General features: G+C 37.0%; 1 protein-coding gene across 16 annotated transcripts in view; it reads left to right on the top strand.

The window, feature by feature from the left end:
• LOC110828488 (uncharacterized) overlaps positions 1 to 25,269 on the top strand; it is a 727,302-nt gene that overhangs the window by 657,968 nt on the left and 44,065 nt on the right. For 15 of the 16 annotated variants that reach the window (XM_087346524.1, XM_087346527.1, XM_087346523.1 and 12 more), the window contains 2 exons: positions 20,388 to 20,484; positions 21,122 to 21,705. In XM_087346524.1, coding sequence (XP_087202650.1) covers positions 20,388 to 20,484; positions 21,122 to 21,234 — 210 coding nt within the window. In that variant the 3' untranslated portion in view covers positions 21,235 to 21,705. Of the gene's footprint in view, positions 1 to 20,387; positions 20,485 to 21,121; positions 21,706 to 25,269 lie in introns of those variants that run through there. The other variant, XM_087346539.1, reaches the window with a different exon arrangement.

Consider the following 25,269-nt stretch of genomic DNA (forward strand, 5'->3'; position numbering starts at 1 on the left):
CCTTGACGACATTCCCCACTAGACAGGCCGAAAACTACCGGTTCCTATGACTGACACAAGAGGGCGCCAGGATGGGTACAACTGTTTGTCAAACTTTTCCACATGGCAACACACTAAAATGCAGTTGGATGTTTCACGACGCACCAACTCACGTGTAACGATTTCAGGCGCAGGTAATAATTGATAAGCAAAAGTTCAAGAAGTTAAAATTTCCTGAACAGTATGAAAGCAGTGGACTGCCTCTTAAACGGCGTAAATTAGACCAAGTGTAACTCAGTTAATGGAAAAGTTGATTAATCCGGGAGAACAATAAATAAATAGGTAATATTTACGATTGCGAGTGTTTTGGGATGTCGCCCGGTGTAGTCTGGTAGACGTTTACAGGCGTATTAGAGTTGCTTGTTCACTTTTCTCATGCTCGATTTAATTATTGCCCTGATGGTGGAGGCAGTAGGCACCTCTGAAACTTCGATAAACGTCTACCAGACCACACGACTAAACATCACAGTAGACAACCATCTTAAATAAATAAATTAAGAGAGATAAGAAGCAGCTTGGAATAAAAAATTGTCACTGGCATAAGAAAGGTTTATCAAGTAGAAATACGTTGTAATAGGAACATAAATATAAAAGCAACGTAAATAATTAAATTTTAGATTTGTGTTGTACTTAAAACTTCAACTTAAAATCGTTTACAAACATGATATTTGATAAACTGACGGTGGTGTAATAGGTGATGAGTTTAATAAATTCATAAAGGGAAAGAAGCCTGAGTAGACTTTTAATTACCGTAACAGTTTTAACGGAGGAAAACCATGGAAACAAGGTGGCCAAGCCGGAGAGCCATTTAAGGGAAAATCCACTGTAGACCTGTCAATATGACAAAGCGGTTTGGTCTTTAGCGAACTGAATTAGTGTTGTGATGGTCTCTAGTAAAATCCCAACCGTTTCTGCGTTAACTGGTTTAATTTCTGAAACCCTTCACCAAAGGGCGCTGTGTATTTGAAGCAAAATACACTTGCATACGTGCTCATTAACTCCATGTATAATGTGTTACTATTTCTATCTGATCACAGTCAGCAAGTTAAGATTGAATTTGGTTTGGCGGTTATATATTTATGGGAAGAATTTACTTCGAATTTACAGGTCACAATAACCGCTGTATGCTTTACATATAATCCTCAATAAGACAACTGATAAATTAATACATAGAGCTGCTTATGGTAATTATAGTTAGTTGTCTTCAGGTCTATTACTTTTGTGTTGATAATATCCTTATGAAACATCGGTTTCCATAAAATTGGCGAATATCCTCTCCCAGAGAACAGTTATCAGTTTTTCAAGGACTCTGGTCTACTGATTTAGTTACTTAGTTAATAGAAACCAAGAGCTTACGTCTGAATGCAGACCAACAGTACTGTTGGCTGGCTTTTTCAAGAAAGGACGATATATGTCCTTCATCCATTCTCGACCAGTACATTGAAGTGTTAGCCTCAAGTTCTGGTAGCAGGTAGACTTAATATTTCCATTTTCTTGAGTTATAACTTTCTCTCAATTTTAGGAAAAACGCTACGGGAACAAAGTTACGTTAGACAGAAAAGAATAAATATCAAAAAAGACTTTGTTGCTTTCACAGTTTCCATTTATTAAAAGTAATTTAATACCATTTTCCGTTTTCGAGTCGAATAAGAATATCTTGTAAAGACAGGTTTACGTCTAGTACGGGTTTTGTTCAGCAAGTTTTACGGTATGTAAATTCGAATAGTGCAGGGCCAGATTACATGAAATTAGGAACATCCGAGCAGTGAACTAGCGTTCGACGCACTTCGGACTTGCCATCGCAGTTTGACCGTCCGACTGACTGCATGTCAGGTCAAAGGATGCGAAGTGACAGCCAGTGAGTGCCGGAGGGAGGTAGGAAGGAAAAAACTCTCTCTCATCTTACATCCACGAACAAGATGTGATCTAGCGGAAAGTTGACAAAGAATATGTAATTGACGAGAGAAGCGACGATGAATTATATTAGCAATTCATATGATTCGCCTCGAAAATACGACGAACCTCACTACGTAGGAATAAAATAATAATACAAAAACGCAGATAACAAGATACGTATTGAAACATTGAAACTTCCAAAGATTGCAGATGGTAAAACGTAAATTTCTTGGTACATTTCGATCTCTTTATGGCGGTTCTCCGCAGTCTCGCCAAGGTAATCCTGGGTCAGTGGCATGATCACATTTTTATTGAAATTTATTATTATTGAAAAATTAACGAGTGACTGTCATGCCCATTCCTGCATTACTTGTAATTTTCTAGTTTTGCACTGATATTGATGTGATAGTCATAATGAGATGGACATTATGCACTGTGATAGTTGTCATAGGCACAGAAACCGTTATCGTTGGGTTAGCTTAGCGAGTAACGCTCCTCAATAACTTTATTTAATATTATGTCTCTGGACCTGAAATCAACTGGTACCTTATTCAAGCCTCTGTCTTTCCAACGATTTTCTTCTTATTCTCCTTGTTACATCAGTCTTTCACTTGTTAGTTAATAACATTACGGGGAACAATGGCTATTTATTCGGATACGTAAATGAATGTTACAAAACCTGTGTTCTAAATGTAATGCTATTTACGTAAAAGAACACAGAACACATAACACTGATATTAGAGGTTTGAGCCACGTAACCTTTGGTTCTTTACTCGAAATAAAAAGCAAGAATTGAAAGTGTTTGAAAACAATTAGCCAGGAGAATATGTCGACATAAGTAACGATCGTCCTGATGATGGAGGCAGCAAGGACCTCTGAAACTTTGGTAAACTTCTACCAGACTACACGGCGCAACAACCCAGAAGATAGCCGTCTTCAAGGAACGAGAGGTAACAGAAGAACGGAGAAATTACATAATGAGGAACCGTGAATTAACTTCATGGAGCAGTGTTCATCTTGATGATAATCGTTCAGCTAGTCAAGAGAATTCTGGCCTTTTATGGAAACTAAAGTTTAATTACCGTGTTTAATTGAATCCCCTCCACCTATCTGTAACCTGAGCGAGGCTAATTCAGTCTACACGATCTCATCGTAATTAATTGAGATCCATCTTAACATTATCCCCTATTCTACAACTGCTGTATCTCCGTTTTTATCCGAAGGCTTATTGCCGCGTTCACAAGAGCTACCACTGAGCTACTTCTTTCATTAAAGCCCACTTTACAGGTTTGTGTTCCCTGTTGAAAGGGGTGAACATTGATTCATCAAGGCCATGGAAGGACTTCAGCCCTCCCCTTACCACGCTCTATGTAAGAGTACAGCGTTGCTAGATTTGCTACGGTGCGAATTCTGAGCTGTCTTCACACGCTTGGGTTCCGTTGTTCGTGTTGCAATGTTACCCTATTCTACCGTGACCTTGAAGCATGTAATTTTATGACTGCTACCATAGTGGTCCAGGATGTAATCTAGTGCGACCAATTGGCTAACTGATTTTGTTTTCTTATGATGTGTTTTATCATAGGAAGCACTCTGCATCAAACTATGGTCCTTTGCGCCTGCAGTTTATGCCTTAAAAGTGTAAATAATACACAAGCTTAGAATAGCTGGTTATATTAGAATAGAAAATGTATTTGATAACTTATATAAAAATATTTAATGTCACAAAGATATCCTAAGGATAATTAGGATGACTCAGACGTAGGCTTGTAGCACGCGTGGTGAAAATTAGAAGTTTGTACAAAATTGTGATAGTAAACCTAAAGCAAAGAGTCTAATTTGGAGAGATCTAGGCACAGATAGAAGACAATATTAAGTAGAACGGAGATAAATTTGGTGTGGAGATTGTATTGACTGTGTGGAAGCTGTTATGATCCTTAGCGTTCCATATAAACATACAATTATCTGTGAAGTTGTGTAAGAACTTACAAAGTAACATTTAGTTTGCAACTAAGAGGTTTTGTGATCACCCTGTGTATTGATCAGATCATCTTCTCTTATTCCTCCAGCTATAAAACATTGCTGTATGTATATGTGTCATAGTACTGCTCAAAGACTCTGCTGACAGTACCAGATGGATTGGCTGTGTAGTGTATAGAGTTGTAGACGAGAGTAAAAGATTCTTCACCTCATTTTCTACTTGATGTTGGCTGCGCCTCGATGCCAAATCCTTCATATGCTTTCTCGCACATACAAGTACATAGGTATTTCATAGGATCCCACCATCTCGAGGCGTCCCTAGGGAACGCGGTGAAGACATGGTGACCGCCGCGGAGGGAAAGGAGTCGGCCGGCCCCCCAATCCGTCGGGTGCGATCACAAATCCTACTTTATCTGATAAAACCAATGTCTTGGGTTGAGGTGTGTTTGGTGATACCATACGTCTTCCTAACGGACGAACCAGCATTGCAGGTAAAAAGAAGGTTCCAAAGCTCTGGCATGGTTATTCAGGTCCCTGTCTGTGAAGGAAAAAATACAGGCCAATGAATCCTGTTTTTGTAGAATAGAATATGTTGCATGAATGTTTCTCGATTCCTCATATCAAATTAGCCAGATTAATAGGATACCTTCATGGATGTGTAAGGTTTGTTTGCCTTATTTTTTGTGCATACTTTTTATAGTTGCATTGTTTAAGGTTTTGTGAGTATTATAGTAACGGCATACCTTTACGCCCATTCTAAGCAATGAAGTTAAAAATAAGGAAGGTTTTGCCCTGAGTTTGAAGGAAAAATAACTCTTGCAGTCTTGTAGTAAGGATTTTATATTATTTGTTAGTATTTGGAATATCAGAGACTTGTATTAAAAGGTAACCACAAGAAAATATTGTAATTGAAATAATTATCAGATTAGGCTATCTAGAGTCTGTAATATTTAGTGAATATTTTTTTTAAAAAAAGGATAACATTTATTGCAGACTTCTATGCAATTTGCTTATTAAATGTCCTGCATGAATCAGGATTAATTAAATTTCGTTCATTATAACCGTGTGTTTTCATTAAAAATATAAAGTTAAATTGAGTAACACTTCAGAAATAATGTTTACCCTCTGCATAAGCACATTGAAGACGAATGACGATTGAAGGTAAAACTCACACATTCTTTACAGCAGGATTAGATCGAATTGAGTGGTCAACTTCACTCTCCTGTCACTTTTCTTTCGGGTAAATATCCCTGGATTTACATTAAACATGAGGTTTGGTTGGCCACGAAAGCGGTCTGGATCTTGTAGCGAAAAGAAAAATGTCTGCCTCTGCCATAAATCGAACCTCGGTCCTTCAAGCTGTAGCACACCAGTTTTGTGACACAATTACCCTGCTGCTGTTGTATCGCCTAATCGCAACACTCAGTTATTGGAGCGAATCTGCACATCTAATTCTGTCTTAACTACTTACTCTTCATTTAGCTTTTAATTTTGTGATGATAACTAATGAGCCATTGATGTTAAGATTACTCATTTAAATATTCGTGTCAGATAAATCGTAAATATCATTACAAATGTCTATAAACCATTTGTAATTGTCTACATTCACAAACATTATAAAAATGCTAGAATTTGAGGATGTGACGGCTATCTGACAAATGTAAGGTAGTCGGAGTTTATGTGGAAATTATTTGTATAACTGATTACAGAATTGTATAATTACTAATTTACATCTCTTGCTAGCCGTATCTTATAGACCTGTTTGAAGGAGGGTAAGCCTCACAAATTCTTCTTAGAATTACTTGGCCAGTTCGATATTTCTTTTCATAGGAACGTCTCTTTGTCATCTGCCCATGAAGCAGCTGCCCTTAAGTCCTAACCAGTTCTGCTTCTCGATTATACCCTTTGATTTCCGGACTAATCAAATACGGGAAATTATGACTTTCCTCATCAACGAGACAAATAATTGAATAGTGACCTGACTTTTCTCCCATTTAACCTACTGATTTCCATTGGTAGGGTAAGAACATAAATCTTTGTCTTATCTGAGACAGGAGCAAATATTTCACGCTAACTGGCTGTTGATACGTTCACACGTAACTGGTCTCCTTGCAGTGGGTAGTTCCATGTCCGTGGCTCTAATCGACTTCGACACGGAAATTAGGGGGACAGAACGCACGGTATTAACGATCCTAATTAATTAAAACTCGCTAAACGCACGGCATAAGACAAGTTACCTGCAGTCCCGCAAACGGAAGAGGCTAACTGCTCAAAGTACTTGTATGTATTTACTCGTTTGTCATATATTTTTATTTTTATACTTCCGTATCTTAATAACTGTTTTTAAACCCTATCAAAATGCTTTCCGTCTTACTTTCACAGATCGTGACGTTTTTATTTTAATTTTTACTGTCCTGATTTTTAATTAGGGGAACTATATTCAATGAAATGTCTTTCATTTCTTCACAAAATTCACAAAACAGACATTACTTCCTCGGTTTGTCATTTGATAAAAATAATTTTACAGTTTGACGTGAATATGAATAAATGAAATATAGTGAGTTTTTATTTGCACACGATAAACAGCCTTATGACGATATTATTCATGTAGAAACACGTCGCTTTAACGTATTAGTTTAACAAGTGATTCATTATCCTTGTCGATGAAATGTAAATACTGTATTCCATCATCTGCATGTTTTACATAAGATTTCTGAATGGGACTTTAAATTATCTTGGAGGATACGCATGGACATTCTGTGTACAGACAACATTGTAAAGGCCGTTTATTTGAAATATCAGTGGTAATACTTGTAATTACAATTTGATGTTTGACTTGGTAAACATGAGTATTTGTCGTCTGTAGCTTGTTTCCATTTAGTCAAATGAACACATAATATGAACACCGTTCTTTTAAAAGCCTCGTGGTGGTCATTCATAATCAAATTTTAAACTCGGACTCATATAATTTTCTTTAGTAGTAAATATTTTTGTAACAGCATAATCTATACTTATGTAACGAAAATGCAAACATTCTGTGCACAAGTACCAGTTTGAACGCCGCCACTCATATTTAAACGCCTCGGTAGTGGTTTATGTAATTTCCTGCAGCTGTTTTTCTACAGTTCAATTTTTTAGACGTGGCCACTGAACAGCGCATTAAGGGAATAATGATTAGAGTGGAAATTCTGAAACTGTCGGTGCAGTGGGTTAGTTAAATAGGTAAATTGTAGCTTAACTGTCCCAGACGTCCTTTATTTCCGTGCCTGCGTCACTGAACTCGACAAAACCTAAGGCCCATCGTGTATACAGCCGACACCTGTACGAAGTTGAACTGTAGTTTTATAAAGTAACTGGGGAGAGAATCCCAGTGTGATGAAAATACAGACTCCGTGCATGTATCAATATGAACGCCCCTCATTTGGTGGCTGGTAATAAGAACATGGAGTTCCACTTTGGAAACAAGGCTTTTCGTCCTTGTTTGTAGCCCTTATTCTGTGCTTGCGCATTGTGTGGGGATTCCGTTCTTGCTAAAACGAAGCTGTCTGCTCATTTACTGATGACTGGCGAAGATGAGGAATCCTAATGGACCTGGAAGGAAATTGTAATGAAGGAGTATTGATACAGGTGTGAAGGAGACAGCAAGCGACGCCAAACTTATAGCGAAATTGTTAACGAAATGTGTGAACTGGATATTACACTATAGTTAGATGACTGTAATGGTTCTCAGAGTTCATGCTTTAGTTGCTAATCATTGGTATCTACCTATCTACCTACCTTGCTTTAACACGTAAACGGGCATTCTGCATGGAATTAAATCCATGACCGTGGTTGTAACATAGTTGTGTCTTGTCCAATACTCATTAAAATCTGATTGGGCCAATGGTTTCCAGATGATAACTTTTATTTGAAAGGTAAGGGCGGTTAAAGCAACTTCGCGTATACTTACTTTATTAAACCTTTCCGTTATATAATAATATTATTTCTTACATTGTACACTGTCTAACAAAAATCAAGCTCTTAAAGTTTTCCGAAACCTGAAGTGATGTAATGGTAAAACTAACTTTATAGTGAATCCTGGTAGAAGATTACCGACGTTTCAGGGATGCTCGCTGTCTGGAACATCGCTCTCCTGAAACGTCTTAAAATTATACCAGGCTTCATGGCGTAAAATCCCAGAAGACACCCATCTTCATACTCGTCGCCCTGAGAACCTGAAATCTCACCGTTCTTTCTTTTCTTGTATTTTCCTGCACGTGAATTTTCTCTGCCTTCCACAAAAACAATTATTTATGAAAAGTAACTCTTAGGCAAAGACATCAATGTCTCCCTACTTTGAAGAAAACCTGAATTAATGTTAAGTAGGATTTGAGGTTTTCACGGCGGTGAGTCCGAAGGTATCTGTCTTCCTGAATTAATGTTAATGACTTCTCCAATTCGTGTCACTTGGTTCCACGATAAAACGAAGATGAAGACTTTTATTCGGTTAGACATCCAGATTCCCTTGTAAACAAGTTTGTCGGAGATTAACGTTGATGAGGTCAGGTAGGAAAGCAGTGGTAGCGATAAAAGGCTTTTTAATGCATATTTATTCGCTCATTTAAATTGTGAAGTTGTATTCAAACATAAATTTCAAAATTTCCATGAGGAACTTATAACAAGAGGAAATTAAAATGGATACCGAAGTGTATAGATTGTGATATTCAAAACAGTTTTTTTTTCTGCAGAGCATATGCAGTCTAGTAAATTTTCTTAGCGCCCAAGACACGTATGTGTAATTTTCTTTCAACTTATGTTTATTCCAGTATTTCATACTACATTCGTCAGTATTTCTTATAAATTTTCATAATATTATCAGACCATATGTTAAAACGGGGATAAACTGCTTTATTTGTTAATGTATTACAAATTTATTCTATTTTTGAAATCAGTACTATGTGTCGTCTAGTGACATAGAAGTTGGTTCACTTAAACCACTTGAAGGTAGTTTTTATTTGCTAGAATGTGTAATAAAAATGTGTTCTATAGTCTTCCAGACAGTAACGACATGTAGTAGTTTTGTAGGTGGCTACCGTTTAGAAGTCAGAAGACTGGACGGTGTTACGACAGAAGACCACAGTCCACATTTTCATAGCTACTGTGCCGTGTGAGCCCCATTTCTTTTTCATAAACCTATTCTGTTGACTTTCACAAAAGCCTTTTCGAAATCTGTAAACTCCCATCTTTCTGCGTTGGTTATTTCATTGCTAATTTATTATTGTTCTTTTATAAATTCATTATATCCTTGATACAGGTGTGTCCGTCCACGCTCACTTATTTTCACTACACTGAGCAATGACAGAAGCCTTGATTCTTTTTACATCACAATTCAAGATGTACGTCTAGTTCTGTTCCTAGTAGGTCTATGTCCAACCAAGGAAGCCTGAGTCATCAGTTAATACAAACATCAATGCTAAAGGTGAGCCTAAGGGGTTGCAGGTTCAGGTCCCTTTGTGAGACATGTTTGTGGCAGTTCCTTTACGATATCAAAACCAAGGTAGCATCTGTTGTGGACAGTGCACATGACACAACGGATCAATCATCTAATGCCCCTGGGTATGACGGATTATCTCTGTGTCGTCGTGATCTGAAAAACACGAAGAAATTCAAGTCTCTGCAAAATTTACCTTCATAAGTTGGTACATAGTAATCTGTCTTGGAACCTTAAGATCCATAATCGTATTTATAAAACCCTTTTATTGGATTATGCCCTCACTTATTCATTCATCATTCCTTATGCCTGTTTTAATACGATGTATCCCATGTAGTCTCCTTCGTTAGTTTTCGACCTAAACTTGTGTATGCATGTCTCATATTTATATAATGTTAAATATCCCTCTCATCTCTTTCTACGTAATTTAATCACCCATAAAAAATTAGATGAATTAATGCAAATTATGAAGCTCAGGATGTAATTTCCTTCGCCCTCTTGTTTGTTTTTCGTCATGGGGTCTACCCGTTCTCTTACGCACTTGATACACTAAGAACTGTAATACGTGTTCTTCGCGCTAATAAGAGACTTAAGTTTCACGGACATACAAAAAACAGCTAAAATTAATATGTTTTTTTTTTCATTCTATAAGATTTTAAACAGGAAATGGGAATTCAAACACACTACAGATATTTAGGAGCTACTGACAGTGTCGTTAAATAAACAACAAGCAAATATAATATCATTGTTTGCATAATAAACAGGGACGGAGGAACAACCACATTTAACTTGTTAATACAGTGGTAGAAGGGGAATAACTTTTTTCTTAGGGTGTAGCGTACAGAAATTGAACCTACTTTCATCCATCTAATGCTGGGATTAAGAATCCTCGGGGCTAAGCCTCTAATTGCCCATGCATTTTTATGTCACTGTACTTAGGCACAGGGAAACCAAAAAAGGATTTAAATAAAATGTTTTGTAATAAACCGCATTTTGATATTTTATGTAGACTGCATCTGGTAATGAAAATAAGTTAAGTGTTGGTAACTATAATTATTTTACTTCGTAAGTAGTGAATGGTGAAGACTGCTACGTCTGGAACAGTGTAAGTAGTAGTGAGAATCGATCCAGATATTTTTGAAGCCAATTCTTGTTTCCTTCCGGAATTACGAATGAGCATGGACGGACGGATCACTGGATGTTGCGGAGCGCGGAAACATGTCTTCCGCTATGGCATATTCGCCGTCAGAGGAATCTCTGCAGGTCAGATAATGATGCTTGGGTACTGCCGTGGGATTTCGAATTTTATGAATGGAAGAGTGGAGGAATGAACTCTTTTATGCACTTCACCTAGTTTCCAAATGCATAATTTACTAATTTAAATGTACATCATGCAATGGACCTGATATTCATCTACTGCAGATATAGACTTATTTTTGACAGAGATGATAAAAATTTGAATGTCCACACAGTCAGATTATTGACTTTTGTAGTTTCTTAAATCACAAGGATATGTAAAAAATAAAATGCGTGTAAAGTTATAGTCGATAACCCGAAATAAATAATGCTTTAGAGCAGTGGTATTCAACCTTTTTGTTCGTGTACCCCCAGATATATAATTCCTCTTTAACTTTGTACCCCCAAAGTTGTTGGTGTATAATTCAAATTATACATAGTATATAATCTGCATGTAAAATAAATTAAACAAATAACATTACTGATTATTCAGTGTTTATCATAATATATATTTTTAAAAAAATTCACGTACCCCCTGAGATGTCTTCGCGTACCCCCGGGGGTACGCGTACCCCAGATTTCACACCACTGCTTTAGATAATCTAAAAGTAGATGGTAGGATAATGATAAAACTTTATCTCAAAGATACAATGTATATTTGTCTTGTTATCGACTAGCGACACGTTCCATATCGATATATATATATATAGGAATATATCTGAGACAACAAAAAATCAAGGCAGCGTAAATCCAAATTAATCTCACCTGGAGTTAAACTCACACTGAAACGTAATTTATGATGAATCTAACCTAATCCTAGCGGACCGAACTTAACCCAGCCTTATCTTAACAGGTGTTGATATAGCTGTTAAGTTAGGTACAGACTCGAAGACTGTGTTTCAATTCTCTGTAGGTGAGGATTTTGTATTTACCACTATGTCCGGACCGACGCTGGGGCCCACCGGGTGTCTTATCCAGTGGATACCGATTTATTTTCTCTGAGGTAAAGCATTTGAGCCATGAAGCTAACCACTCAGCCCATCTAGTGCCAAGATTAATAATGCGTAGAGCTATGGATTCTCCTCCCATAATTCTACTTTGCCTTACGGTTATCAGTCGTAATTTTAATTAGTGAGAGGTATTATATGACGCGATGGAAATATTTAAAGGTTTTAATGGTTTCCACATGGTGTCATAAATTGCATGTAATTATTCTGTTGTTTTTAGATGTTTAATTAAAATTAAGACGTTTCGGATGTTGACAAATGATGGGAGAACAAAATCTTTTTATTAGGCCCCATGATTGAACTAGTCAGCCTTGGAAATAGGTCTTAGGGATGAATGAAGTCCAGTGGAATAATTATGCACTTGAGATTTTACTTCAGGAACTAAGACGCAGAACAATTTTAGCAGTGCTTCAATTATTTGAACGAGTTAGGTGAACATAATAATTGTGATCACCTAACTCGTTCAAATAATTGTGTAAGAATTATTCTTACACAATCGTCTTTCCGTTTGGGGTAGTTGCCAGAACCAACTGCTAAGAAGCTGCCAGTCTGTCAAGCGGAGTGTATAAATATAATAAGATCATTTCCGTAGCTGTGGCTTTCTGAGTCATCGAAAGAGAATGATTGCTTCATTTGAGAAGTTCTGCTCCCCCCACTAGACCCACTCTCTTTTTCTTTTCCGTATCTCCCATGATCTAATTACGTCCCTTGCATCCGTTTCGAAAAAAACACTTCGCGGAACACTGAATGTAAATTAGCTTATAACGCAGGATTTTATGTATAAATTCCTGTGGATGTTGAACAACGCAGATAGATTGATGCACGCATAATATTTTAACTGTACAAAATCAGTTTACATTATTTTTTATTGGAACACTCACAAAGAAATATATAATTCCCGCAAATATTAAGGAATAATGTGTGTTCTTATCAGATATTGCATGCTTGCAATATATAATGTGTGATTTAAGAAGTGAGCTGTTACTTTGAAGATTTCTGAAGACGGAAATCTTCATATTCACCGCTGTGAGAACCTCAAGTCTTACACAGCTGTTACTTTATTTCAATTCAATTCATTTTTTAAAAAACGGACAAAAAGCTGATAATTTCGGTAATAAAAATAAATGAAGTAAACGTAGAAACAAGTTAACATTCAATCTTTATCCGTCCATGAATCTAACAGCTACGAAAGCATGTGTAACAAAATGTCATTTAGTAAATAGGTTTTTCCACTGTGTATTTTAGAGCAATGGGCTAATTCAAATTCCTAGAAAAAGTCTTTGAAACCTGGGTGCTAACCTATTCAGTCTACTTGTTTCCGTGATAATGTCATCTAACTTAATGGTTAGTCTGATTTATGGACTAAAATTAGTGTCACGACCCCTGGTCTCCATTTTATGTCGAAATATGTAATGAAGCGGACATTCATTGAGAAAGGTCCGGCCTGTCCCAGAGCTAATCTGTCATAGAAGTTCTAATAATTAGCGACTAGGGAATATAAGAGAACGTGTGTTCTATACTTCCCTCTGTCGGCCGAAAGTGTATCAGGAGTTTCGTGGTTTTGATTTCGGTTGTTACAATCAGAACCGAATCATATACAGGTTTTGGAAACTTTATATTTTTCACACGATCACTAAAAAGTAGTGAGATTTCAGATTTTTATGTCGACGGATATAATTCTCTTAGGATCTTGCGCTGTGTAGTCTGGTAGACGTTTACCGACGTTTCAGAGATACTTACTACCTCAATATTCAGGGCGAATCATCACTAAATCGTACAGATGGAGGCAGCAGGTACTTCTAAAACATCGGTAATCTTCTACCAGACTACACGCCGCAAGACCCCAGAAGAAAATATATTAATTTTAAACAATATTGAAACCAATGTTTGATATTTGAAGGGCCGTTTCAAGATCAGGGGTGCACAGTGGACTCAGTGGTCTAAGCAGATACAGTGACTGAAGTCCTAGAATCAATAACAGTATCAAGGTCTTTGCACAAAACAGAAAATAGTGGGTGGGATAAGAACCTCTGTCTTTCGGTCCGTTCATAATTTTTAGAGTAATTTTGTTTGAATGATGTCGGTTTGTTATAAACCATGTTTACATGTGTCTGGAATCACAAACTTAATCACTAAACGATTCGTCATACGAAAAAATAATAGGGCGTATCTAAAACATCGGTAATCTTCTACCAGACTACACGCCGCAAGACCCCAGAAGAAAATATATTAATTTTAAACAATATTGAAACCAATGTTTGATATTTGAAGGGCCGTTTCAAGATCAGGGGTGCACAGTGGACTCAGTGGTCTAAGCAGATACAGTGACTGAAGTCCTAGAATCAATAACAGTATCAAGGTCTTTGCACAAAACAGAAAATAGTGGGTGGGATAAGAACCTCTGTCTTTCGGTCCGTTCATAATTTTTAGAGTAATTTTGTTTGAATGATGTCGGTTTGTTATAAACCATGTTTACATGTGTCTGGAATCACAAACTTAATCACTAAACGATTCGTCATACGAAAAAATAATAGGGCGTATCATAAAATATCTATGGATCTATTAGTCTAAAACGTTCCTTTAACCAATCGGCGTGGTGTTTGTAAACATGTGTATATATAAAACGAATTTTTAGGGACAATTTTACCGTTACCTTACCAGATTTCAAGAAGCCTGCGTCATTCCACTCGTCCGCTTAAAATAACTTTCCAAGTCTTTTGTATATTTAATATACTTCGGCGTGTTTATTTTGCAGCTGACTCGTGTATTGCTATTCCAAGTATGAAAACAATAAACATGAGTTATTTTAAAGTCAACTTTTTTAGCAGTTACAAAATTTTGTAAGTAAAGCAAAATATCATCTCGGCTGAAGAATTAAAGTTTCTCGGCGCGTATTTTCCGCTTTATCATCCTCTTCGTTATGCTAACGAAGAAAAATAGCGTACCTTTGTTAAATAATATTGAACCCAATTAAATATTCCCATCAAACTCAGGCGATGTATGTTATACAGAAAACTATCATAATATTTGTTGTTGTACAGAGGAGTCATTGAAACGCTAATAGTCGTCCAGCTGGTCAAATATTCGCCGTTTATGGAATTGTTTCAGAAGAGTCCACCAACTATGTAACATTTTGTAACACGCTGGCTTTTACAGTGAGACATTGTTAGTTAACCCTCTTCATTCGAAGTTGGATTACCTCTGTTTGTTGGCTGTCCACGGCTACTTAACTGAAGATAACTGTGGTCTGCATTCACAACCTTAGAGACACGCCATTTTTTATAGTAAGAAACTTCCCCCATCCACACACACACACACATAATATGTGATGTAATGTATGTAGTGTCCTAAAAGCTTATTGTTTGTTTGTTTGTCATTAGTCTTTCGACTGGTTTGTTGCGGTCCTCCATTTTCGCCTATCTTGCGCCAATCTGTTCATTTCCACATATTTTTTGCAGCCCACATCCTCAAAAATCTGCGTCACATACGAGGTGCGATCCGAAAGTTTCAAGACTGTGTCAATAGCGGGCGAACCGGATGTAGTACGAGCTTCTGCCTTAAGGGGGTGCGGCCTACATTCATAGTGAATCAGTGTGCCAGCCGGCATCATCGAATTACCATTTGTTTCTTAGTTACGGGCGTTTTGGTAGTGCATTACACCGACCCTCCTGCGATTTCGGAATGGCGTGTGCATCAAATTTTGCCAAAGACTCGCCAAAACGGCTACGGAAACCTATGAAATGCTAAAGCAAGCATTTGGGGAGTCCGCAATGGGTCGTGCACAAACTTTTGTGTGGCATTCACGTTTTAAAAATGGCCGAACCTCTGTCGATGATGACGAGCGTTCTGGACGACCATCTTCGAGCACAACGCCCGAAAATGTTACGAAGATTCGGCTGGCCATTCACGAAGATCGACGTCGTACCATCAACGACTTGTGCGACATTGTTGGGATAGGCTATGGGACCTGTCAGCTGATTCTAAAGGAAGAACTCCACATGCGACGCATCATGACAACGCGCCAGCGCACACCGCCCTCAAAGTTCGGCAGTTTTTGGCCTCAAACACCATGACCGTCATCCCGCACCCTCCTTATTCGCCGTGTGACTTCTTCCTCTTCCCAAAGATGAAAATTCAGCTAAAGGGAAGGAGATTTGAGACGATAGAAGAGATTCAGGCAGAATCGCAGATGGTGCTTGACAATCTGACAAAGAAAGATTTCCAGGGATGCTCCCAGGCTTGGCAGCGGCGCTGGAATCGTTGTGTTCACTCCCAGGGGAAGTACTTCGAGGGTGATGGATGAATTTAATACCTGAGATAAGTTTACGGGTTTTTATAGGCGCAGTCTAGAAACTTTCCGATCGCACCTCGTATTCCAATCTTTGTCTCCCCCTACAATTCTTCGCTTCAACTGTTTCTTCCATTACCAAATTAACCAATCCTGGGTGCCTCAAAATGTGCCCCACCATCCTATCTCTTCTTCTGGTAAGATTTTTCCGTAGACTTCTTCCTTCGCCTTTATGAAACGTCTATTGTAATAACTGCAATAACACGTGTTTGTTACAGGTTAAGCTAGATATCTCATTACTCTCATTACAACAGACTGTTCCTTTACCCCTCGCTGAGTTTATCTTGAGTTTTTTCCCCATTACATTCGCTTTTCACGCTTTTAGGCAGACCCTGGCGTCCACAGCGATTCTGGAGGCATAAGGCGAGATCGGTTAATGGAATCTCGTAGTAACAAAGTTGATAATCTCGTTACCTCTTCTCAGTTGAGGTGTTATGGTGGACATCAGACCATCCCTCTTTTTTCCCATGACTTACACCCCTCCTATCTCCGTGGATTTCGTACCACAGGGATTTATGTGAAAACGATACAGGCTTTCATTTCTAATTCTACTACATTACTTACTTGTGTTAATTATTTTTAAACTGCTCCAGAAATGATTCGTTCGCCAGTAACCGTTGATATTAACAGTGTTTTAAACAAGAATGGAATTCTCGCAATGGTCCTCTGTGTTGTAGAATTGTAACCAGTGTAAAATAAATTAGGTGTTTATTTTATGGCGATTACCGAGAATATCGCTGTGATTAATACTTTTGATTAGAGAAGGAAGAGACGAAACAGTGTAATATAAAGTAACATAAAAGTATTTACCCACAAAGAATGAGAAAGACGAAGAAATTACATCCTAAGTCTCTAATGTCAACTTTTTTATCACGTCATTATAATTTCTATAATTAGCTTTATATTATTGGGGTTATGAAATAGAAAATGAATGAGGCATGTTCCACGCATGGTGGAGAAATGTTTGGAAAACCTGATCGGAAATCCCCAATCAGAATACCTAGGCATAGATGGAAGGATCGTATTGAAATGGTTATTAGGATAATATGGTTGGAGGGTATGGATTGGATTTATCTGGCTGAGAATAAGGACCTATGGCTGATGTAAGAAATACGACAATGAATCTTCCTGTTCTATAAAGACGGAAATTATTTCTTGAGCGTAGAATTAGTTTCTAAAGGACTCTGCTCCATGGAGTTATTTATTTAGTCGTCTTTATATTAACATTTTCATTAGTACTGCAACCATTAGCTTTCCATTACATTTATTACAATTAAAATTATCCACATTATTATCAAAGTAATCAGAATTTTCGTCAGCATCATTATCATTAAGTTCGTAATGTCAACACCCTCGCCTCGTTCCATTTCTCCAGAAACAAGAATTTTGAAAACTTACCGGTACGTCACTTCATACCTTCAGCTACACTTTGTTGTATTTGTTTACTCACTGAATATTAGGCCTGTGCTTATCAAGAACAGAATGCGACAACGTGCGAATGAAAATTCGTACTTTCAGATGACCATAAACTGAGTTGCTGTTTCGATGAAAGTTTGTTTTGCATTGATCTGATCTTCATTGCCCCCCAGTCTTGCAATAAAACTAATACATCGGAGTCGTAACTTGCAGCAGAGATAAAGCTTAATTTACATTTTTTTATCTTGTTGGTGTAGTTGGGGATGATTCAAGGTTCATATCATCGACCCCCTCCACTTTAGAAAGTTGTACGAGTCTGGGTGTGAAAACTGCCACTTCTGAATGTGGAGGGGGAGAGGGGTTTGTATCTGAAATAAATTACGTCCACACTATTGAGTCCTTTTTGAGAAGCTGACAGGTGCTCTGCTAGCCACGAAATTCTCCGCCTTTTATGGAATCCTAAAATTTGTTGCCAAGAGCCTGCGAGTGTCTTTGAGAAGTTGGAGTTTTACTTTATGCGGAATTAAAAAGAGTTAATTTTAATTTAATTCACTACTCGATCCATGTTTCCTTTAACTTGTTGACTACTAGAAGCAGAGTCCTCCTTCAAAAGATATTAATTTCTTAACAGGTCAAAACCCGAATGTTCACTACATTATTAACAAAAGTCTATCACTAGACCGAATGTTGAACCGGTACAATTCAGTTTATATCAACACATCGCAGTTCCGTATTATCAATTTTAATATTATCTCCCATATTCTCTATTTTATGAATAGCTAGTTTCCAAGGGGTTCCCTTCAAAAGAATTCTCTAATGTATAGGCCTATATGCTTACGTGTTTATATTTAATTACCACAGTGGTTAATAGCAAATTGAATTAACCTGCACTTGTTAAGTGTTGAAATTATTCTTTTTAATTAACGGTTATAAAATTATTTTCTAAAGTCTCACTTTAACCCCCCTCCCCTACTTTTATGTAGTATACTGTCGTCCATTGCTTGAGGTAAATTACTTTTGTTTTCATTTGATTAATTTTTGCTAACACGATTCATTTATACTAAGCGTAATAATTTTATTTCTGTATTTTTTTATATTTTTTGTCAGGTCAGGATCAAACCCGAGACTCTAGAGTTGTTAAAACACAATGGTAAGATGCAGAGAGTGTGGGTTCTATCACTACCTGAATTTCTGGTATAGAAAATAAAATCAATTGAACAGTCTGTCCACACTACAGTAAAAAGGTTACCTTAGTATTTTAGTAAGTCCACGTAGCCATGATTCGTGTGTGTCCAGTATAGTACTTCTGACAATGAACAGTATCAACTTAATCATGGTTTAAAGTTATAATGTAGAGAGGGAGATGGTACACACTCGCTGTCTGGAACTATATCTTCAATTGGCTTATTGCTGCCACGAGGGTGTTCCCTCCTGTGGGAGTCGTCACAAGAGTCCCTAGATTTCTCGAGAGGATTTCCTAGTGGACCAATTCATATGCAAAAGTCATAACGTTGAGAACTGATAGCGTCATATTTCATTTTCTTGATTATACAACACGTCATTGACAGCTGAGTTTGTATTTTAAGGGCGTTGCTTCTCGTTACTTCTTTGCGCGTGAGATGAGGTAAGAGTTTTCAGATAGGCTATGTTTTCTGTAGGTATGATTTAAGAAAAATAATTATTTATCTGTAAGTTTGATGATGTCATCATGAAAATATCTTAGCCTAAGAGAGAATGTCAACAGTTTACGATATTAATCAAAGAGAAAATATTTTGGTTTATACAGGTCACCTATCTGAACCAGTTTCTAGGATAGTGAAAACTAGGAGGCTACTATGAACTGATATAATTCTAGCGATAATTGAAAAAACTTTCCAAGTTCCTGTTAAAAAGAACAGATTCTAGTGACTTTAACAGAATCCTAAGTTTAGGACTTTGGATATTCTTGAACTCACCAACAACCGTCTCTTGGCGCTGCCGGTAGGAAAGATGTGGTACTTTTCGTAATAAAATTATGAAACATCATTATCTTCTTCTTCTTGTATTTGGTCCATGGCCTCCTTAATTCTCCTCTTCCACTCGATCCTTCTGTTAGGTCCGTCTGTCCGAGGTTGAGATTTCGAAACATCTTCCTTTTTACGGTGCAAGGTTGTTAGCCTTGTGACCAACCCCCATCCTGGAGGACCAGGGTACCTGTCTTAGTCTGACCTGTCCCCCTCGACCAATCTGGCTAGGGAGGCCCTACCAGTAGCTATGCTACCGCCAGCATAGCTCTTGGGGTCACTGAGGCACTCAAGCCCCACCACCACGACAAGGTGCAGGTACCATTAAGTGGGGATGAAACGTCATTATAAACTTTAAAAAAAAAAACTTGAATTAAACGTGCCACGGATTATTACATTAAAAACGTTTTATTCAGGAAATACTCAATTGTTTAAAAAAATCCTAAATCTACCCTCTTCTTATACCCCTACACAGTCACAGAACAAACTTACAGAAACAAATAATTCAACAAAAATTTGTTGAATGCCTCTCAAATGCCGAGGATGAATTTGAAGTTTTCTTTCTTGAAAATTTTAGTTCTTGTATTTGGGACATGTTTGAAATTACATACATTTCAATTTTGAATAACACCCGCGGAAAAGGAAGAACGAGATGGGAGGAGGATAACATTAAGGAGATGGCTGGAATTGTTTCAGGATTATGCCTTTGTAGATGTGTTAAACTTTCTGGTATATCCACTATTATCACCAGAATTAGTTTACCTCTAATCCTACAATGAAGATACTGGCATGTGCCATTTTATTTGTATTTGTCCTATTTTCTGTGTTTAATTACGTCTGTATTTTATTTCACTAGGAATAAAAGAGTTGTACTAATCTCTTGTCTTTTTCTATCGTTAGCAGAAAGAAATCGGAAGAAACAACGTTTGTGCTATACTTTCGTTAACGCTTTAAAAAAACAATGATAAGTTATGATGATGCTGTTCTTGTTATAGGTTTCGGTGCCATCTAAAGCCGTCTGTAGATGCCAACGTTTCGGAGAATATACTGTCTTCATCTTCAGAGCCGAAATGGCGTTGCTGCAGTATTGCGGTAAGTTATATTTAAACCAATTTTATCATTCAGTGCCTGTAATTTTTTTATGCGGTATGTATCTGAAAGTTTCACATGATTTTCAGAACAAGCAGCTGTTATTTTTGAAAACAACTCTTTCAGTTTTATATTTGTAACAGAGACGCGTTGTGTTTGTTTTGAGGTAGGAACTGAGTTTTTTTTTATATTAGGCCTCTTTACAAGAACATCGTCCTTCAGTTGTTTAACGATCGTCTGAAACGGGCTGCGATATTCTGAAACAACGGGCGAGTTCGACTTCTTATAGATTACAATTTTCTGATAAACACACCACAACAGTATTATGTTTCGGGCTCGTGTTTTCTCTAGTTTCGTTATCAATATTCATTTCTGACACATAATGAAACTTCCTGCGTCATATAACTGTCTTTCAGGGCAAACATATCCTGGCAGTCAGGATAGAAGCATGTCCATTGGGCATGACAGATTGCGCCTAAGGACACCTTTAACCTATAGCATTATCTTGTTACATCTCCGTGTGGCTCGGACTTTAATCTGCAACACAATGCGGTCTCTTCGTCAATCAATGCACAGGGTTCGCATCTCTCTTGTGAGAGAGAATTTGATGGGCATTGTGTCAATGATGTCTCATTCTCAGGAGACAACTCCAGGTCCCACCTCTTCATTCCCAACGATATATCACTGTTCAGCGCGTCACAGAGGACCGTAGGACCGGGGTCAACTTCGGCATGGCGTCCAAGATTTGAGTGAAGGTGGTAAAGTTTAGCCAGTGTCTGAGCCCTACCACATGAAAGTTTACAAATCGTGTCCAATACTTGAGATATATTCATTGGTTAGAGTACTGATCTGGTAGTGCATTCAGATGGTCACTGGTTCGGTCCGAAGCTTTGATATTTATCTGCTAGACCGCACGGCATCATAAGTTGTCTTCAGTTTTACCGATAATGACGTTTCTTAAAAATTATGTCTACTGTTTGAGCCCTCGAATTTTATATTTTAATTACGAAACATTTAATACTGGGTGACTCCAAGTATGATTCACGGCTTACGAAGTGGCTTGTCTACGAGTTCTCTTTTTTATATACTGCTAAACATCATGCCACCTTTGCTACACAATTTTCACCGGCGGCTGAGGTTTGCGATAGCCCATAATAACCCTGTATTCTATCTTTGACTAGGCTCTTGGCTGGTTTTAGCGTAAAAAATAATTTCTTAAATTAAGAAGCGACGTGTATTTAAATGCCATAAAAAGTGAGAAGGGACATCTCTAAATTTATTTATTCTCCTTAGTTGTAAGCTATTGGTATCCTAAGAAGTAGTAGTTGCCTCACCATTTCCGCAAAGTCATCCTTTTCTGTAACCAGGAAGTACAAGTCTACTATGTGCAATTTAGAAGCGGGTAATTGTCTGAACCCATGACAACCTAAATAAAGTTCTAGATCTCCGTGAAATTAAGTAGGCTTATATTTCAACGTCCACGTACCTAGAAAAAGAAGATTCCTGACAAACTAAATTACAAACTTTTCGAAAATTTCACTCCTTTTAATAAAAATAAATAAATGTTGCGCAGTAATTATATGCCTCTAAACTGGCTAAAGTACCAGTCCTTTGACCGGCTTCTTAAATAAAGCTCTAAAGAAAAAAAAGAGATTCTCTGTTTGTTGCGTATTTTACATCTGTGTAATCCTTTTGGAACTACGAGAGCACAAAAGTCAGTTTCCTACGATCGCTTTTAACAGACAGTGTAAGCAAGGTTAATAATAATCGAACCCTGGAAAGTTAGAGCACTTTAAAAAATAAATATTATATTGATCCTTCGTTCATTACATTCAGTTTGTGGCTGCTCATAACTTTTCTCTTCCACATTAGTACCACATGTTTTGAAGATATCAAAGAAATCGTTTTACAGGGATTTTAATGTTCTGTATTGTTACCTAGCAAAAAAACGACTCTGCACATCGATTGCTTTATGCATTATACTTAAATGGTCTCATAGATCTGACACAGGAGACGGCTGAAAATGAGTACACCTGTACGGGCCTGCTTTCAACGTTTTAAATATGTTCGCCTGTCTCTTCCAAGAATAGCTTAAACTCACTCTGTGATGATGACTGGAAATATTATCTAGCGGTACGAGAAGAAGATATAACAAAATTTAAGGATTAAGGAATAACTTTTTACAAAAAATAACAATAATCAAAATTGAAATAATTTTAGCTTTAATTTAACTCAAGTTTAAAATTCTCCATTAAGTGGGTCTCGTTCTGTAGTATAATTAAATCGGCTGAGGTACCTTCCTCATAATCCATTGTGAGTAATAAAAAAATTTAACTACCTAGGTAACTAACGGAATATGTTACCAAATAACTAGCCAACTATGTGACTAAACAAGCAAGCTCCTAGGTCATCTAACTAACCAACCAAATAAGTAACTAGCTAAAGAACTAGCTGTCTAGTTAACCAATGACTGAATTATGTATACTGCCGACCAATTAAGTAACTAACAAACCATTTATATGATAGTATTAAAAAAATCTATTAAATTTCTACTCTTGAAAATTAAGTTTATAATCTGTGAAATTCCCCTTTAAGAATAATTTGGTGTTAAAACCTGACCTAGAAACATGTATTAGTATATTAAGCATAATATTAGTCACGCTTATTACAATTGGATATTTATATACTTTCGTTAAAATTCATTGGTTAATTGTGTCATTACAAAACACGTTACATTTAGTTAGAATACGTCTGTCATAAAGAACTGACTACATGGAACATAGTCTTCTAAGGACACTCGAAACATTTATTGCCTTTTATGGAACCCGAATGTTCATTGCCGTGTTCACAAGAGCATCGTTTATTCCCTTTTATTGAGCCAGTCATACTCTTTAACATTCTTGCTCAATATTTAAGTATAATTTGCTATTATTCTTCCGTTAACGCTGAGATTTCCCAAACGGTCTCTCTCTTTCAGATTTTCCGATCAAAATTAATTTTTCCTCGTTCTGCTTGCCCCTCCTATATCGTCCTTAGTTTTAACATCGCGGTTATTTTTAAGGAAGAATTTTTAAACCACTAATTAAATATGCTTCTGTATCGTTTTCTTTTTTTTACTGTCGCAGAACAAAATATTATTCCCATCCTCAACACTCTCTCCTCAAATACCCTTCAGTTTGTGTCCTACCCTTAGGATGAAAGGTAATTTTGCGCCCTAGCACAGAAAAAATTATTTACCGTTTTATATATTTTAAAAATTAGATTTTTAGGTAGAAGAAGGAAGATAAAAGACTTTAAATTATAATAACAGTGAATAGAACAACTTAAATGTCATTTTAAACTTTACATTTGCACAACTAACGATATATTTTCAGGTTCTTTTCAGAAAACACCTAACCGCAAATTCTAACAAATCTTTTTTATTTGTCTGTGACTTTAGTGTTTTGTTCTGCATTGTTTATATTTCCCTGCAGTAATCGGTATTGTGGTAACAAAACTTAACTTAGATTCAGACGTTTTCTGTATCCGAGGCATCACAAGCAACGGCATTATGAGGGAGTAAATAAGTCCGTGTTTGGAGGAGCGTTGTTAATGTCTGGCACAAGGTTTTAAAAATTAAGCCGTCTCAGTTTTAAACCGCCAGAATGAGCAACACACTTTGGAGTTAGTTGCAGCTAAGGGATTAGGGAATCAAAGTCTTGGAAGTGGGAGAAAAAGAAAGAATACAAGACAACATGACGTCAAACCCAGAAACCAGAGGGAGAAGAAACTGGCACAAAAGATGAAACGATTTTTAGATACCGCAATGTAAGAAACACGAGTTTCTATAATGCGTTTACGGATGAAACTAGGTACTGTCGAAAATAAAAAAAATAAAATGAATATTTTGTGGTCGTGAAACGTTCTGTAATATACCTTACATCCGGAGTGGAATATCCCAATATGGAGGATTTCCCCGTAGATGAAACAACAAACGTCTTAAAAATACTCGTTTTTATTCCTTATTATTCTTTTTCTTAATGTATTGTAAGAATGTACGGTTTTTGATGGAAACTGCTAAGGACATTGTAATGAAACATATATTTGTTAAGGTGACATGTGAAGAAGTTAATGATGGACTATTGCCCAGACAAAGCATCTTTCAAGAGAAGTTATATTGAGGAATAAGTACAAACAGAGAGAGTGCAGAGGGCGGAAATAAAAGACGAAGATTTATTCCCGACCCTTTAAAGCTTGTATATGACAGTCTAAATAAACATATCATGTAATATATATATCGCATCGTATCGTATCATAAATCATATATATATATGATGTCATATCAATGTAACAGGAAAAGTGGCAAGTCTCTGCAGTTGATAAGTCGTCTTCTCACAGCGAATGCCGGGATTCGCTCCCAGGCCAGTCCATGTGGCATATTTGGTGAACAAATTGACACTAGGACAGATTTCTCTCCGAGTCCTTTGGTTTTCCCAGTCAGTTCTCAAAGACATAAGCTCACCATATCGTAACAGTAATAAATTCTGTTCACGATGTGGACATTTTAGACACGTAATGTATTTCAAGTGCGAGATAGAATTTTTTGTTAAGAAAACTTTTCGGAAAAAAGGCAATTATAACACCAAAAATGATACGAGAAATAATATATATAAGATTATTATAGATTTTAGGAATATACATTTTGAGGATGACATTTCCTGAGGATCATATAAAAAGGCAAGTTTATTTAGTAACTTGATAGTTTATCTGCTTGTTTGTTTCTTTAGTTAGTTATCATATAATCAGAGA

Source organism: Zootermopsis nevadensis, unplaced genomic scaffold (genome assembly GCF_977971745.1).
Source record: "Zootermopsis nevadensis isolate Lab colony 2312 unplaced genomic scaffold, Znev_1.0 Znev_ptg000010l, whole genome shotgun sequence".
Lineage (NCBI taxonomy): Eukaryota > Metazoa > Arthropoda > Insecta > Blattodea > Termopsidae > Zootermopsis > Zootermopsis nevadensis.